General features: G+C 42.4%; 1 protein-coding gene across 2 annotated transcripts; it reads left to right on the top strand.

Moving 5' to 3' along the window:
- The first annotated feature begins 1,780 nt into the window (after positions 1-1,780).
- Cpox (coproporphyrinogen oxidase) lies at positions 1,781-15,926 on the top strand. Of its 2 annotated transcripts, none has more exons than XM_034515773.2 (8): positions 1,781-1,913; positions 5,586-6,474; positions 8,077-8,220; positions 8,478-8,588; positions 9,729-9,870; positions 10,767-10,985; positions 13,543-13,647; positions 14,755-15,926. In XM_034515773.2, the coding sequence occupies exons 2-8, from the start codon at positions 5,952-5,954 to the stop codon at positions 14,840-14,842; spliced, it is 1,332 nt and encodes a 443-aa protein (XP_034371664.1). In that variant the 5' UTR covers positions 1,781-1,913; positions 5,586-5,951; the 3' UTR covers positions 14,843-15,926. The 2 variants fall into 2 exon arrangements, with proteins under 2 accessions (XP_034371664.1, XP_076799152.1); XM_076943037.1 differs by having other exon boundaries at positions 14,781-15,926.
- The last annotated feature ends 1,206 nt before the right edge of the window (positions 15,927-17,132 follow it).

The following is a 17,132-nucleotide window of genomic DNA, read 5'->3' on the forward strand; positions in this document are numbered from 1 at the left end:
TCCAGAGTCTCTTGACTTTGAGACTTGAGGCTGTCTCTTAGTTGTGATTCTGTATAAAATACAAACAGAAAAACAAAAACTTCTAAAGCACAGTGGCACCGAGGAAATATTCCCATTCAAGTGGGAGAAACGGGAACATAGAAACAAGGCATGCAAACAACACCAACCAAAGCCCATCAGGGTAATAATTATTTCTATAACTCCATGTTCAGCACTGGGGCCTATGGTGTCGTGATCTGAGCTCCGATGGGCTTGGCAGACCCACGTCTGTGGCTTTCCTGTTTGTAGCCCATAGGGCCACTCTGTGGATCTCACTCTATAGTGGGATGAGTAGTTAGCAATAACTACTTCATATCCTAAGAGCTATGCTATCTTGAGATGTCCTCTTCCAAGTTAATGAGTCCATTACTTCTGAATGTAGCCTCAGTCAAGACTGTCAGGACATCAGCAAAACGCTGACCCTTTCACTGCCAGGCGGTAACAGGACTAGCTAGTTTCTGGCTCTATTCATCCCAATAGAGAGCTTATCTGGTCTGAAAATGTATGAGCATAACATTTTACTACCTGCTTTCTTTCAGCTTTTTGGTTTTCTGAATTCCAGCTGGAATAGTCACCAAATTTTACTTGTCATTCTATGGCTTTTCTAGTCCATATCCCAAAATTTTCCAAATTCATCACAAACAGCAGTTTCAAAGACTTTGCCACATGATCGAGATTAGTCATAGCAGTGGCACTAATCTCTGGCACCAATCACCTGTATTGCTTAATGGCACATCATTGGGACCACGATACCTGACAGCTTAAAGGAAGGCAGATGTATTTGGGTTTGTTGTTTTAGAGATTCAGTCCATCCTGGCAGGGAAGTCTGAGGCAGCTCAGTTCATGGAGGCCAGGGCACATGAGGCAGTGTTGTTCACATAGCAACAGGCCAGGAGATAACATGGAAGAACCAAGGGCCTACTACTGCTTTCAAGGGCTATCCCTAGCAATGTGTTTCTTCCAGCTAGGCCCCACCTCTCAAAGGTTCTACAGGCTCTGAGAGTGCATCACCATCAGACGGGAGGAAGCATTCAAGACGTAAGTGTGTAAAGGACATTTTTAGACTAAACCACAATGATTGCTCTCCTCTTCCCCGGATCTAGCCTCCCCCATGGCGGCCTCCCCTATTTGGGCTCAGGATGATATAGGAAATTGAAATATATTTCAGTGTCTCTTGAGTCAGACACTTCAAAGCTCCCACCGTTCTGGGAAACCCACTGCATTAGCTACAGCTCTGCCCGCCTCTCTGAGGAATGCCTGATCCTTCTTGGTGTGTTCTGTGAAAAACAGTCCAGCTTTTCCTTGTGGTTGCAAAGTTCACAGGCTCCTCTTTGTAGGGCTGAATTCTCAAAACTTAGGAAGGAAGCTAGCAGGGTTACTTTACAATATGAAGTGTGTATAAGTCAGGGAAGCTATGTGCAAAGTTTTAGACTAAACTTGTTATACTTCCAAGACTTTTTTATCCCCTAAGAAAATGCTTATGAGATTCAAGTTTCATTAGATTCAAGTTTCTTTAGAGTCATAGATAGGGACAATTCTAGCATTTTCCAAAGATTCATCTTTAGATTAGAAATGAGGCAATCTTTCATTGTCCTGTGTTCCCTGTTTACTTGACTGCAGACCCATCTTTCATTTCCACTGCCTCCTCCTCTTCCACAGTGATCATGTCAGGTACAAATCTGGTTTTGCTATCTGACCTCTGCCTTAGTGCCTTTTGTAACAGACCCCACCTTCTTCCGAGTAAAGTATAAAGTCTGAAACAGAATGCAAAACCCAGCCTCACCTCACCCATTCACTACCCTGCAATTTTGGTGACCATCGTTCCACAGTCATTGCGGCTGAGGATCAGAACTTCGGATTTGATAGGCTGCACTGTAAGTTAATCATCATCATCATCATTATCTTTAAAAAATAATCTTGTACTCTGTGGTTCACAGAGAAAAATCAGTGAACGCCGTTATTACAACATTACACTGAATATTATATTATTAGTACTCCTGATAATACATTAATAATTATTCCATGTTTGTGTTTTAAACTAACTTAAATTTTAAGGAGTTGGTGACAACAGGTCTAAAAGGTAGGTTCTATTTCTAACCTTTCTGATGGATCAGGAAGCCTAGAATCAGGAAATTCAAGTAAATATTGCCCAAGTTCTCGAATGGAAAACCCAAGTTTCAAAGGTTGTCATTTAGACTCCATAAGCTATCCTCTTAACCATGCTTGTATGTACCCTTCACTAAATTGCAGATTCACGGGCCCATCCACAACCAGAGGAAGTGTTTACATACAGTGGTAAATATTTGAGAACTGCTAGTACATGAGCGCCCCCTGGTGGATATACTCTACTATTACACCATTTGAGATTATAATACAATATTTACATAATTTCCCCCTTTCCAATCCTCCCACAAAGTCAAACTTTGTGATGCGTGTGTTCTACGGCTGTAGTAAGATAAATTATGATCATTACAATGACTGACCCTTTAAGTTACCGTTAATCCAAATTTGTCAGTAGTATGTGAATGTCACCAGATGACTGTCATCAACCCTCATTTACTACTGAACTTAAACTTAACTACTGAACATTAAATTTCGTTAAAAATTAAAATTACATTTTATCCATTAATTAATGTTTATATGCACATGTGTGCGTATGTGTCAGATCATGTGTGGTGGTCAGAAGCAACCTTTTGCCAGTCAAGTTTTTTCCTTCTACCTAGTGGGTCCCCAGGATCAGAACTAGGTTTTGGGGTAAGCGCTTTTACCCATTGAACCATCCCTTCAGCTCAAAATTTAATTTTATTACTTGAAGTCTGTATCCCAACTTGCAGGAGGCACTATGTCAGGGGCAGAGTCTGACCACAGCTACAGGTGGTTCCTGCCATACAGCCTGCTGAGTTTATTTCATAACAGGAATAATTTTGGATTTGTGTTCCTCATCTCTTCCTCTTGTCCTTTTCATATGAAAGGTGGAAGGGCGAGAATTTATTAACCGTTCAGTGACACGTGTGTAGGTCTCCCTGTTTCCATATTAGATTGCTATTTATTTCCAAACAGGGAGAGACATGTAACATGTGTCAGACTGGAGCCAAGTGCCGATAGTCCAAAGTCCCTAAGGACAGAGAATCAAACGTGGTTTGTGTTTTCTGATGCAATTGTCACCAGGCAGCCGTCTGGGGCTGTAGAATGCAGCCCTCTTTTCTCAGACCCCAGATTGCTGCCTGTAGGAAAAAAAAAATTGAAGAGAAGCTAAGGACAAAAGATAAAACAGAAGAGACAGGCACCCTGAGTCTGTCTCTTACAGAAATTTTTCTTGGAATATTTGAGTGTTTTTTTTTCACATATCATTCAGTCTATCCAATTAAAATTACTGTAACTAGAGAAAGAGCAAGTCAAATCAACTGCACTAAATTACACTGCATATTTAATATATAGGATTGTAGTAGCCCAAACTAGTCTCAAATTTATAGTGATCCTTCTGTGTCAGCCTCATTTGTGCAGCAATAACAGGTTTGCGCTATGCCTAACTGTATATTGATTTAAGTCAACTGATCCCTTAAGAATTTTCTTTTAAATATGTAAGAAGATGACAAATTAAAAATGTAAGTCCTAGGGCAAAAAATTAAAATCTCAAAACTTTCACTTTCTGTTCGCTTAATTCCTGTTTCAACTCGACTCGAGCTCTAACAAGGCCACGTTTATCAATACCTTCTTACTAATTAGCCCAAGTTTCTGTAAGGGTCTGAAAGCAATAGACTGAGTCACTTTGACAGGACACATCTCATGTTTGGCTATCACAGAGAATTGGTAAAAGAGTATAATTTAGGAAAGGTACTTGGAAATTGTGTGAATGCCTGTGTAAACGCGTGTGCGTGCGTGTGCATGAGTGCACATACCTGAGAAATGAAGCGGCTTCCTCAAACTCTTCCTAAACAGAAAAAAAAAAATGAATACACCAATATCAGGGCGTAAACTTAGCTATTAGTTTTTCACAGGGGAAAGATCAGATTTGCAAGGCTTCAGAGAAGTGCGTGGTGGTTGAAGACGGCCAGCTTTCTGTGTGTACCTAGGGAGATGGCATACGGTTCATCAGGATTTCCTGGCTTGTGGGGTCACACAGAGAATAAAGTCCTAGTGCGCTACAGAGAGCCGAATACCCCTGCTGCACAGCTTCTGTTTACAACGTACTGACTTTCTATTTGTCCACAGTAGCTTTCTGATGCATCAACTTGCTTATAGAGGGGACATCTTACTTCTATGTCTATATACTAACAAATAGGACTTGGGAGTAATTTAAGCTATCATGAAGATGATTTATTTTTCTATCATCTATCTATCTATCTATCTATCTATCTATCTATCTATCTATCTATCTATTTAGTGGTTGGTTTGTTTCCTTTGAGACAGGGTCTTACTATGCAACCCTGGCTGTCCTGAAAGTCTCTATGTGGACTATGCTGGCCTCAAACTCACATAGTCTACCTGACTGCATTTTGAGATTAAATGTGTATACCACTATGCCCTTCTAGGAAGGTGGGTTTTTTTTTTTTTTTTTTCCTTACAAATCAGGGTTATTTATTTATTTATTTGTTTGGTTTTGGTTTTTTAGATTCCATTAAGCGCTGTACATTAAATTTAAAGGTGGGGACAGAAGTTGGGAGGAGAGAGACATCCAAACAGGTTGGAAGCTAGTACACAATTTGTTCAGGGCCAACTTATTTGTCCGGGCAAGTCTCCACGATTTCCCGTTTGGCTTATGTTTTGACGACTAGCTTCCCATTAGCAGAATGGGAGCATAAATGGAGAAGTTTCATCCAGAGAAATGAGAGAGATTCCTTTTCATTAAAGAGCTTCATTTATCACCAGCAGGCCCAGCCAGACCCATTAGTAGCATTCGAAGGAGGCAACCTTCCAAGAGATAATTCTTATCTTTCCTTCTCTTCCAAGTTGGCCTCCGAGCAGGGTAAACTACAGCTAAAAGTAAGGGTTTCTCTCCTCTGCAAGCTTCCTCACTTCTCGGTGAAGGTGAAGTCATTTGCCTGCTGCTCTCTTACCCGCCTGGCCTGAGCAGCCTGCTGTTCCAGGCAGTTTGTGGTTCCTTTTGCATAAGAGGCAGTGGAGTGAACAGACCGGTCAGAACCATAGATTCTACTACTGCTCTGGCCAGAGTGGAAGCTTGTGGAAAAATAACCAGTGGCCTAGATTATTATTTGTTAGTAGAAATTAAAACCACCCTGGATAGTTAAAGGGCCGGTGAGCCCTTCTGATAATATAATGTTGACAATGACACCTGTGTCTAGACAACATATATATAGCTTGGAGCAAACCTATCAAATGTGCGAGCTTCTGTCCTCATATTTTCAACTATGGGGAAGAATGAAGATCCAGGAGAGTAAACTGGAGTGTGAATATTTTCTCTGGATCTACTCAGGAGCCCGCTACCCTGAAATCTTTGGGTAAACCCAGCATAGGGACTAAGTGGCATCCTCCCACTTTGGAGGACTAAGACAAGTGATGTCTTCTTTCTGCCCGTTTGTCCTCAGCCTGCTAGTCCCACTTTTGCTCACTGTGGGTGATCGAACAGGGCAATCGAAGACGTACGTGGCTGAAGTGCCTATCTTATCAGTGCAAGCACCTCCACAGTCCTCTGGCAGAGGCCCGCGTGCTTCCAGAAGGACCCACCTCTGTGGGCGGGGTGGAGTCTTATCTGCTTGTTCCTGGAGCTGGCAGGCGAGTGCAGGAGGCGATAGGACCGGACTACAGTTCCCAGCATCCTCAGCTCCCGCCGTCAGCTTGCGGCCCACACCCGCAGCGGCTCTTCCAGGTTCCACTACCTGGGAGTCTCGGGCTCTGAACCCGGGGAGCTCCAGTAGCTCTGCGGGACTAGCGCTGCCCAGTCCCGGCGGGAGATGGCCTTGCGGCTGGGCCGGCTGGGCTCGGGGCCCTGGTGGCGAGCGGTGCGGGGCGACTATGGACAGATGCACGCCGCGTCCTCGCGCAGCGCGTCCGCCCGCGTCTGCTGGCTGCCTGGCACGGCTGGTACCCAGCCTCGCCGTGGGCTGGGCTATGGCCCCTCGGCTGGAGGCGGCTCCCGGCTGGGGACCGGGCTGGCCGCGGCGCTGGCGGGGTTGGCAGGGCTGGCAGCCGCCGCCTTCGGGCACGTGCAGCGGGCGGAGATGGTGCCCAAGAGCTCGGGGGCGCGGAGCCCCTCACCTGGACGGCGGGAGGAGGACGGGGACGAGCTGACCCGCCGCTGCAGCACCTTCATGTCTTCGCCGGTGACCGAGCTGCGGGAGCTGCGGAGGAGGCCCGAGGATATGAAGACCAAGATGGAGCTGATGATTATGGAGACCCAGGCCCAGGTGTGTCGGGCGCTAGCGCAGGTAGACGGAGTCGCCGACTTCGCTGTGGACCGGTGGGAGAGGAAGGAAGGTGAGGAGAGCCCTCCCGTTTCCTGGTCGGGCACGAGTTGCAGTTTAGGATTGGGGGGATAGGTTGAAGTAGACAGTACTCACGGGGTGTGGGGGTTGATCTGTTAGAAGGGACACCCTTAGAACAACTGACGCTGAGAGAGCCGTTCACTCTCTGTTTGCAAATGTGGACCCAGAGGTACCAACAACATAGGACAGGCCATTTGAAAACTGGCAATTCATAATTGCATTTTTTATATAGGTTATTAAAGGACATCTGCATGCAGCAAACTGAAGCTTTAATGTTCACAGATCTCCACTCCACACACAGATACTTTTTATTTACCCGTCAGGGTGTATTTGTCCCTTGTCCTATTAGACGAAAAAGAAACACTGATCCTTTACGTCTGCCAGACTCCCTGTGTCAAGAACCTCCCAACCGTTTTTGGGATTGCGTAAGAGTTATTTATTAGTGTCCCTGTAGTTCTTACTAAATTGCATCATCAATTAAATTTCTTGATTCCTTAGAATCCCAAAATCCTACCCATTCATGTTGAGTCCTGTACTGGTGACCATGTTGTTCCATTCAGAATAGTCTTCCCTGTTCTCCCTTCCCATCTTGATTTTAAACTTGAGGATTCCTGACTTTTTCCCAGCTGGAAATATAACAGCATATCATCAATATGTTTTGATTTATGATGCTGTCACATCTATGTTAAATGACATTCAGTCTGAGTTTCATAGTTTTCCATCCTCTAGTGTTTTAAAGTAAAAGCCACTGACCGACCTGGGACACAATCTCAAATACTAGATAGCCAGCTTTGTAACCTCCGGAAGTTTCTGTTTTCTGCCCCTGTTTCATAATTTATGAAAATATGAGAGAACTCAGAATGTCAGAAACATGGTCATCATTTGAAAAAAAAATCATTTATTCTTTCAGGTGTTATGATTTTGTTTATGGTGCCCTGCTTCTTAGAAATCAAGCAACCCAAACATTAGTCTTTGAGAACAATGACTTTTTGTTGACCCTATTGCCTTAAAGAAAAAAAAAAAAAAACCTATTAAACTCATACACACACACACACACACACACACACACACATATGTGTGTGTGTAATTTCACTTAATTTAAGACTCTGAACCCCTTAAGAGTTTGAATAGCTATGTTTTTAAATTGCATATAAAAATTAAAGGTAATAAGGTAAAATTGAGAGTAAAAAACTGAAGCAATATGGAGTTCTTGTTTTCAGTAAAAGTAGAGCAGCATTCAGTGGGCGCACTCCTGCCTGTAACATTAGCTTTCTGTTTTGTGAATAACAAATGTTTTCTTTTTTGGTGATATTTGAAGAAAGAGTTCCTTGGAGTTATTAGGCAATGGCAGGAGAACACAGGAGAAACAGCCATTGTAGTGGTTTGTATCTGGGTCCAGTGTTTTCCTAGTATGAGCAGCTTAAGACACAAATCTAAGCCAGTCATCCAACCTATTGCACATAGAAAATGCTTGCTATCATAGATGGTTCTGGAGCTAGGGGAGGAAGCGGGCACCTCATGCCGCCATGTTCATGGGAGAGTTTTCTCCCATATGACGGTTCTCTATCCTCTGAGTTTCTGTTTCTATGGACAGGAGGAGGTGGCATCACCTGTGTGCTTCAGGATGGGCGTGTGTTTGAAAAGGCCGGGGTGAACATTTCTGTCGTTCATGGGCATCTTTCTGAGGAAGCAGCAAACCAAATGAGAGGCAGAGGAAAAGTTCTGAAGAAGAAAGATGGTAAGTCAGATAACTCTCCCTGCCAACTGTGTCCCACCAGTTTTATTTAAAAATAACTCTTTCTTTTTTGGGGGGGGGGGGAAGGGCCATTGGATGTGTGTGCCCAGTAAGCGTGTTTGAATGCATTAATCGTGAAAATTGCAATTCAGAGACAAGTTACAAAGCAGCTTTTGATAATGGGTTCTGAAATCATGAGGGAGTAATTTGTGTCAAGCCAGGCCACTGAATGCATCTAACTGTGTTATTTTACTTTCCAGGTAAATTGCCATTTACTGCTATGGGTGTCAGCTCTGTGATTCACCCCAAGAATCCTTATGTACCCACCATGCATTTCAACTACAGATACTTTGAAGTAGAGGAAGCTGATGGTAAGCCTCTTAAGAGTTGTTCGAAGTCTGTATTAAAAAAAAAAAAATCAAAAGGAGAGAAAGTACAAACCTTTAGGATTTTCTAGGAATATCCCAGCGCCTTAGTCTTGGCAGGATGTACAGGACGAGAAACATCAGAATGGGACTCCTTCTTTCATCCAGTGTTTCCTCCACACAGAATGACTTTTGTGAACCCAAACTTCAACACCCCCACACAAAGTCTCTGAAAATATAAATTCGTTATTTCTGAAATTGAGGACTTGCCACTGTGGGGCCCGTACACAAATATATGTATTTTGTGTACAGTGCACAAGGAACTGAGTTGGGATCCCACCCCACGATCATTTAAATAGTCAGGAGCAGGGAGAGTAGACAGGAGGAGATCCGGAGCCAGGCAGTGGAGCTAGTTAGTAAGAGCCAGGTTTAGGGAGAGACCCTAACTCAAAGCCAGCCTCATGGGTAAGTGACTGAGGAAGACATCTCACATTAACCTCTGACCTCTATACAAGTGCACAAGCACACATGCGCACCTGTGCACACCTGCACACATACAAACACTGTATACACACACACACACACACACACACACACACAAAGTTGGTAACTTGTGTCTTGTAGACCAATTTATTGATAAGCGTGAGTACATGAAGCAGTTGTTCTTATGTGGCAGATTGATTGCTCCTTAGAGGGTATTTTTTTTTCCCTTGCTGGGGTAAATAGAAGAGGCATTGGGGTGAGTTCTAATAGTGGGAACGTCACAATCTCCCGGATAGTTTTTGTTAACCGTGTCTGTCTGAGGCAGAAATTACTTTTTACAAATAGTGATCTAGCTGAGACGTTTGAGCTGTGTGAGCCTACTGTTAAACCAGCATTGAGATTCAGAGCCGAGACCATCTGCCCTCCGTCCTATTTCCCTGCCGGCTCCTTCTTTCTTCCTGACTTCCTATCTCCTTTCCTTTCTGCTTTTGTGTCTCGCCAGCCTCAGCTTTACTGGCTGTCGGAGCTATTTTCAGTTAGATGTTCTTTGACTGCCACCTATTTCATGGTGATGAATTAAGTGGCTGAATTAAGCTTGCTAGTACAACCGGTGTTGTGCTCCAGTCTCAAGGCAATCTAGACTCAGCTGCCTTGCTTTCGTAGGTACCACGCACTGGTGGTTTGGGGGTGGATGTGACCTCACACCGACATACTTGAACCAAGAGGATGCTGTCCATTTCCACCGTACTCTAAAGGAAGCTTGTGATCAGCACGGGCCAGACATCTACCCCAAATTTAAAAAATGGTAAGCTGTCGAGAGACTGTATTTTCTGTTTGTTTGAAATGACTTGCCTGTGGGCCTCATTTATATAAAGATCATCAAAAGAACTCTGTCCAAGTTAAGGACTATGTTCCATGTTTAGCATTAGTGAGTGGTGTCTTAGGAGACCTGTTTTATTAGACGGTGGATGGAAGCAGCAAGCGTAGGCTGATGGCTTCTTGTGCTGGTCAGAAGCGTAACCTTTAACACACAGGAAGACATTCTGCAAGCATTTCCTCTGCCGGCCTGTTACCTGGGTGCACATGCCTTAGAGTCACCACCTAAATACTAAAGTTGTTTATAGCATCCTGCTCTAGCTGAATTAAGACTAGGCACATAAAAGCTCCGGCTTGCACCCCAGCTGGTCTCAGTGTTAGGAGACCTTCCTCCCCTGCCTCCTGTAAAAGCAGGAGTGCCCCCAGGAGTCTTAGTACAGTAGCCACACTGTACTCTTGCTTTATCTGCACAAGTTCTTAGCAGTCCTTGTTCTTTAGATTGGCTTGTTTCCCCCCCACCCCCTTTCCTTCTTCTTGCTCCAGTTTCACTTGCTCCGGGTCCTGCTTGCTCTGGCCCTGCTCGTAAATACACTGTTAGCTGTCTTCACATACCCCCAAGATCACAAGTGGTTGTGAGCTGGGATCTGAACTCATGACCTCCGGAAGAAGAGTCAGTGCTCTTAATCGCTGAGCCATCTCACCAGCCCAGATGGGCTTGTTTTGAATCGCTTGCTTACTCCGCAGGTGAGAGCCTACACATGCTCTGCGGAGGTAATAGCTGTAGAAAATCTGGCTAAAGTCCTAGTTTCGTAGTCGTATAGAAAATATAAGTTCCATGTATTTCTCATCTTTTAGTCCACGGTTTTCCTCTGCGGCATGTTCTAGGTGCGATGACTACTTCTTTATCGTGCATCGAGGAGAGCGGAGGGGCATCGGCGGCATCTTTTTTGATGATCTCGACTCTCCATCCAAGGAGGAGGCTTTCAGCTTCGTGAAGTCCTGTGCTGAGGCTGTGGTTCCTTCCTATGTTCCCATTGTAAAAAAGCATTGTGATGACTCATTCACGCCCCAGGATAAGCTGTGGCAGCAGCTGAGGAGAGGGCGGTGAGTGCCGGAAGGGTGAACGGTCTGCACAGCTCAAAGGTGCCAGGAATAGTGGCGGTTGTGCTGTTTTAGCTAAATATTTTATAATTAGTCATATTAATACACACTCATTTTTTTCTTAAGTAGACGAACATTAAAAATTAACTTCATGACGTTGTATAATCAACATTACAAGGTTTACTTAATTCACCTGTGCATGTACTTGTGGTAGACATTTCCGTAGTAAGTACTTGTGGAATTTTTCTCTTCATTTCTCAGTGATAGCTTCCACCTTCTGCCAAGATGAGGGCATCATTTAAGGTTTTTTTTTTTTCTTTTGTTTTTTTGTGGGTGTTTTTGTTTCGTTTTGTTCTGTTTTTGGTTTTTTTTGCTTATAAATTCTGAGTCACACATTAAAATATTCATCTTAAATATTTTATGAAAGCGCTATCATAATACAGTCTTAGTGATCACTTTACCTTTATTTTGGACCTCTAAGAAATAGCCGCTGTATGAGGCATTGTGTGTCTGATTTCCCCAGGAATCCTGTGGTATATATGGCATTATCACTTATTGATCATAAGGTATCCTTACCCAGAAGTCCTTTGCCCAAGACTACACAGCAGATCTGATGACACCCCAGATGTGAAAATCTCCCTGTATGTGCTTTTCACCCATCCTTACCCCCAGCCCCTGACTCTGTATTGAACCTTATGTGTTCATAGGTGACGAGATAGGTTATGTTCAGTCCCTGTGTTCTCGTGAGCCAGCTCCCCACACCCACTCTCCCAGCCCCCAGCAGTTCTTTTGGCCATCTTAATTGCATATGTACCATAAATCACAGTCATAGCCTGAGTTCTTCTAATTCAGGTTAACTCCTAGGCCCCTGAGCGCTAAGGCACTGAAGCTGTCTCTTGACGAGGCCTTGAGGAAGGCAACTTAATACATTCCAAGTTTAAACTTAACTATGTTTGTATTTACCTTCCTGAGTTTGTGTGCTTGTTTTACTTGAATAATTGTGTGCTCTGTCAGGTCCCCATGTAACCTGATGAAGTGAGAATAGAGTCAGTTTTCTTTTAGAAAGTTTTTATGCAATGCAAGGCCCCCATCCCCTGCCCCTGCCAATTTGTTACCTATATGCTTCCGACTCTTGCCCTTTCTCTAGATTTATCTTAGGTCTCCTAAGGTGAGACATAACCCTGACTATAGAATTGGCTTAACAGACATGCTGAAAATGGCTCATAGTTCAGTAGGGATGGTATTGCTAGTTAAAACTGGTTCAATATTGGACATATTCTGTACGCAGAGCTAAAAGGTTTATGAATCCTGCATAGAAGCTTTTACTGCAGTATTACCAACAATAGGTTTTTCTTTTTCACATTTGATGACAGGCCATTCTGTGAGTTCTGCTGTGTATCATTGCCTGCCTCCTCTCTTAGGAGATGTGTGAAGCCTTAAGTTAACTCCTCATGGCTTAGTATGTCACTCATGTTCAAAAGAAAAGCTCTCTGTCACTGTTATCTCTGGGTTGGAACATAGCAATAGACTCTGTGGCTTTAGGTAACCCCAGCGTCATCTCAACGACCCTTTATGGTCAGCGCTGGCTTCAGTTTCTTACAGTGTACTCATAACTTGTCATTTATATCCCCTATAGGTCTCTTCCCTCCCCCACCCCTGTAAATTCTTTTTTATGAATCATTCTGAATTCTTTAGGACAGTAGAAAGTACAGCTTTAAATCTGAAGAGACTTTTAAATCCTATGATCTTAAAGGCAGAAACGGGTGTTTATACTAGATGGAATTCAAAAATTAGGCCAGATGGAATAGAAAATTTGGACAATACACTGAGCCTAACTTTAGTTGATACCAAGATATTTTCATAAAGAAAAAAAAAAAAAAAGAGTTAAACTAAGGACTGAACCCAAAGTTGTAGCTTTCACAGTGGTGGCTATAAGGAGAGGAGGGATGCATGGTGCCATCTCTGTTGATGCTGGGAACTGCTGCAGGGAAGGAGGCAGATCCCGGCTCCATCAAGTCACTGTTAAATAGATAATGGTAGTCATTTGTAGCAGCAGCAGCAGCAGCAGCAGCAGCAGCAGCAGCAGCAGCAGCAGCAGCTAAGTTCCTCCCTCAGCACTTCCTGGCACATACCTATAGAAGTTGAGTACTCCTAGTCTAGTACTGTGAGCCACACTGAGATGAAGCCCTTTTCCTGAAATGCCTCGTGCTGCAGTGAGGACCTGGGCTGAGTTACCCAGGAGAGAAAGCTGTTTTCTTTCTTAATTGTTGTGCATGCCTGGTCCCAATTTGTGTTTGTACTGTTTATTCATGGGGAAAACATAACCTTATTGATTGCTCTGTGTTGGGCACAATCTGCATCCAATTGTTCAGTGGGTAGAATGCCCTTTTATGTCTGCTTTCCAGAGGAGAGGGCACACTGGGCTGTGAGCTGTGTAAGCTGTGTGTGGCTCCAGTTGGTACGGAGATATGAGGAGAAGCTCCACTCTTAGTTTTCCTTAAGGAGTTCTTAAAGGTGCCACTCAACACACCCTTCCCACTATCTGGTGTCTTTATAACAGGTATGTGGAGTTTAATCTGGTGTATGATCGGGGCACCAAGTTTGGCCTCTTTACTCCAGGATCCAGGATCGAAAGCATCTTGATGTCTTTACCTCTAACAGCAAGGTAAGAAGAAGATTTGTCTAGTAAGTGTGTGTCATCCTAACACTGTCATAATAAGTCTGTGTTATAGTAACTCTATGTCATAGTAACTCTTGTCATAGTAACTGTGTCATAGTAACTCTTGTCATAGTAAGTCTGTGTTATAGTAACTCTGTCATAGTAAGTCTGTGTCATAGTAAGTCTGTGTCATAGTCACTCTGTGTTATAGTAACTGTGTCATAGTAACTCTTGTCATAGTAACTGTGTCATAGTAACTCTTGTCATAGTAAGTCTGTGTCATAGTAACTCTTGTCATAGTAAGTCTGTGTCATAGTAACTTGTCATAGTAAGTCTGTGTCATAGTAACTCTTGTCATAGTAACTGTGTCATAGTAACTCTTATCATAGTAAGTCTGTGTTATAGTAAGTCTGTGTCATAGTCACTCTGTGTTATAGTAACTCTGTCATAGTAAGTCTGTGTCATAGTAAGTCTGTGTCATAGTCACTCTGTGTCATAGTAACTCTTGTCATAGTAAGTCTGTGTCATAGTGACTCTTGTCATAGTAACTGTGTCATAGTGACTCTTGTCATAGTGACTCCCTGTGCCCATAGAATTTGCACATCAGCCCTGACAGTGTTACCCAATAAGTAGTTTCCCGATTTTTATAAGAAAATTGTGGGAGAATAAGGCACAATTTAGATTTCGTAAGAAGTGACAGGATGTACATCCTGCCTTTGTGTATGCAGACATGGAGAGAGCAAGTGGAAAGCTGAGGGTGACTTTTCCCCACAGCCCTCTCTCTAGAAAGTCTGCAAAACTTAAACTAATATCTACTTGTGTTGTACCCAAAGGCTCTATACTTCACGAAACACTATAATGAAAGTATGTTTTGACTTTAGGATCTTAATATTAACCCAGATATACCTAAGACTTATTAAGAAATTTAACCTCTTAAGTAGCAGATTTTTTTTTTTTTACAAGTATAGTAGAGACACAGTAGTCACAGCTGGGTGGAGGTGCCATGCATTCTCTTTATTCTCAGGGTTTTATTCTCCATTAGTTATGTATGTCATTTATTGTTATTTTGTTTGCCTGTTTGTTTGTTTATTTGTTTGTTTTGGACATGCATAGATGGGAGTACATGCATTCCCCTCCAGAGAATTCCAAAGAGGCTGAAATTCTGGAAGTACTGCGCCATCCGAAGGACTGGGTGCACTGATGCAGCTGACAGCCTTGCGCCAGGGCCTGGTGGACGAGGTGGGGTCTTCCTGCACTGTGGCCACTGTGTGGCAGGCAGTATCTTCTGTGCCTTAGTGTCCCTGCCTTCTCTACTCTGGGCACCTCCTCTGTGGCAGTCAGTTTTGATCTTTTCCAGTGCTGTGAGAAGGCGTGGCAATGGTGAGTGGGGATACAAAAATTCATTTGTACTTTTAGAATCATTTTCTCTGACCAGTCAATTTGACATTGGGTTTCCAGGTCTTGAGATAAGGGAATGTAAATACTATGATAAACACCAGGAAACTGTTCATTTTATTTGTTGCTTGAAGTTGGTTTTGGCTACAGGAATTTATCAGGGGATACATTTTATCTTCATTAGTTCATTCAGGCTGCCCTTCTTGGGAATTTAGAAGGCAATTTGAAGCCAGGCGGTGGTGGCACATGCCTTTAATCCCAGTATTCAGGAAGCAGAGGCTGGTAGATCTCTGAATTTGAGGTCAGCCTGATCTACAAAGGGGAGTTCTAGTACAGCCAGGGCTACACAGAAAAACCCTGTCTCAAAAAACAACAACAGCAAAAACCCATTTGAAGAAATATGTTTTTCTTTGTTGTTTTTGAAGTTTCTTTGATGTAATTTTCATGTATCTTTATAGATCAGAATATTATTAAAAAATACTCATTTTTTTTTTAAGATAGCTACTTAGGAACTTTGGGAATTTTCTTTAGTCAGTTCTTGCATTATATAATGATAATCTAGTTTACAACTACAGATGGCATTATTACTATTTAAATAAGTGACATCTGTGACATCTTTAGTGGTCAAGTTTTATGGGATCATAATTAGCTAACATTAGATTTCTATGTATTTTTGAAAGCAAAAGCTTATCTCCCTAGATTCTGATACTTAAAAGCTTTATATTGTAGAGATTTAGATATGGGAGATTAGACTAAGAACACATGAAATACAGTTTTCTCTTTAATTAAAAAGAATGGAGCTAGTGTAACATGGGCATTTTATATATTTTTTTAAAAATGGGCCAATAGAAATTGTCTTACTTTTCAAATTAGAGACTCTTCAACTTTTATTTTTTCTTTTAAAAGTCACAGCATTAAGAAATGTGTGGTTTACTTGTCTAAATAATAGTATGACTGTGCTGTTATTTGATTTATAATATATTGAGTTTGTGAGGAACAATATATTATACATATTTAAATATTTTCCTGGAATATGTTGGATGTATGTGATTGTGTTTGAATCTTTTAGGGTGAGAAAATCTACAAATTCTTCAACATGTCTTATATAGATTCAGCTAATAAATTTTATTATAAAATAAGACAAGTGAGTCTTTATTGTGATAACTTAGTAATTCAGATATTTCTTAGCACAGTAATAGCTCTTTATTATTAGGCATTTTGCCCAAGAGAGATATCCATTTTTTTTCATTTCATTTTCTTAGCAATTTTAGTAAAAATAGACAAAAGTTTCAAACATCTCAAGTGCAAATTAGCAGGTAAATGGATAAACAGTTTGTGACTTATGCAGACATTAAAACGCAGTTAGCAACAAAAAGAAATGCCAGCGTGTGAGGCGTCAGGAACACCATGGCAACGGGATGATGCCAGACAGAAAAGCACCCACTGTCAAATGTCACCTGTGAAGACTTTACCAGGGAAGGGGTCAGTGGCTGCCATGGGCTGCTGGTGCAGGGCTAAGGTGATAACCTGTTCTGTGTCTGAGGTGTCAAAGGTTATTAGACTCTGCACATCGATCAAATTTCCTTGAACTCAGCATTACAACATCAGAGAATTGTCTTATATCTGTGGGTAATATTTCAGTAGAGATGATTTGAGAGAAAGACATAAGAATGGATATTTACACACACCTGTGTGGTTACCTTTTAAGAACTAGAAATGTCAAGCCGAGCATATGGTTTAATGGCGGAGTCTGTCTAGCACACATGGAGCCCTGAGTTATTTTCCTAGAACTGGGGGGCTGAGAGGATGGGGGATGGAAATCACACAGACACAGATGAAGTTTTATAAAATCCTATGGGTCTGTTTTGAGTCCTTCACTATCTACTGTGAAGCCATGTCTAGAAGACCAGGAACTCAAAGAGCATTCTGTTTTTCTTCAAAATGAATTGCTCTTTCAAAATGTTATTGACATCTATTCTGAGTTTGCTAGGTGATGGTATACTCCCACACGGTATAAACACCTAACTCCTTTTGTCTGACACAGGGTATTGTTGGTCCTAAGGGTATATCGGGCAAGATGTACATACACAGGGACA

The sequence above is a fragment of the Arvicanthis niloticus genome, chromosome 12 (genome assembly GCF_011762505.2).
Source record: "Arvicanthis niloticus isolate mArvNil1 chromosome 12, mArvNil1.pat.X, whole genome shotgun sequence".
Taxonomy (NCBI): Eukaryota; Metazoa; Chordata; class Mammalia; order Rodentia; family Muridae; genus Arvicanthis; species Arvicanthis niloticus.

Bases quoted from the DNA above. Each gene is read 5' to 3' on its own strand.
- Cpox (XM_034515773.2), top strand. From the start codon at position 5,952: ATGGCCTTGCGGCTGGGCCGGCTGGGCTCGGGGCCCTGGTGGCGAGCG. The intron at 8,589-9,728 runs GTAAGCCTCTTA...TTGCTTTCGTAG, and splicing joins TGAAGTAGAGGAAGCTGATG to GTACCACGCACTGGTGGTTT. The intron at 9,871-10,766 runs GTAAGCTGTCGA...GGCATGTTCTAG, and splicing joins TACCCCAAATTTAAAAAATG to GTGCGATGACTACTTCTTTA.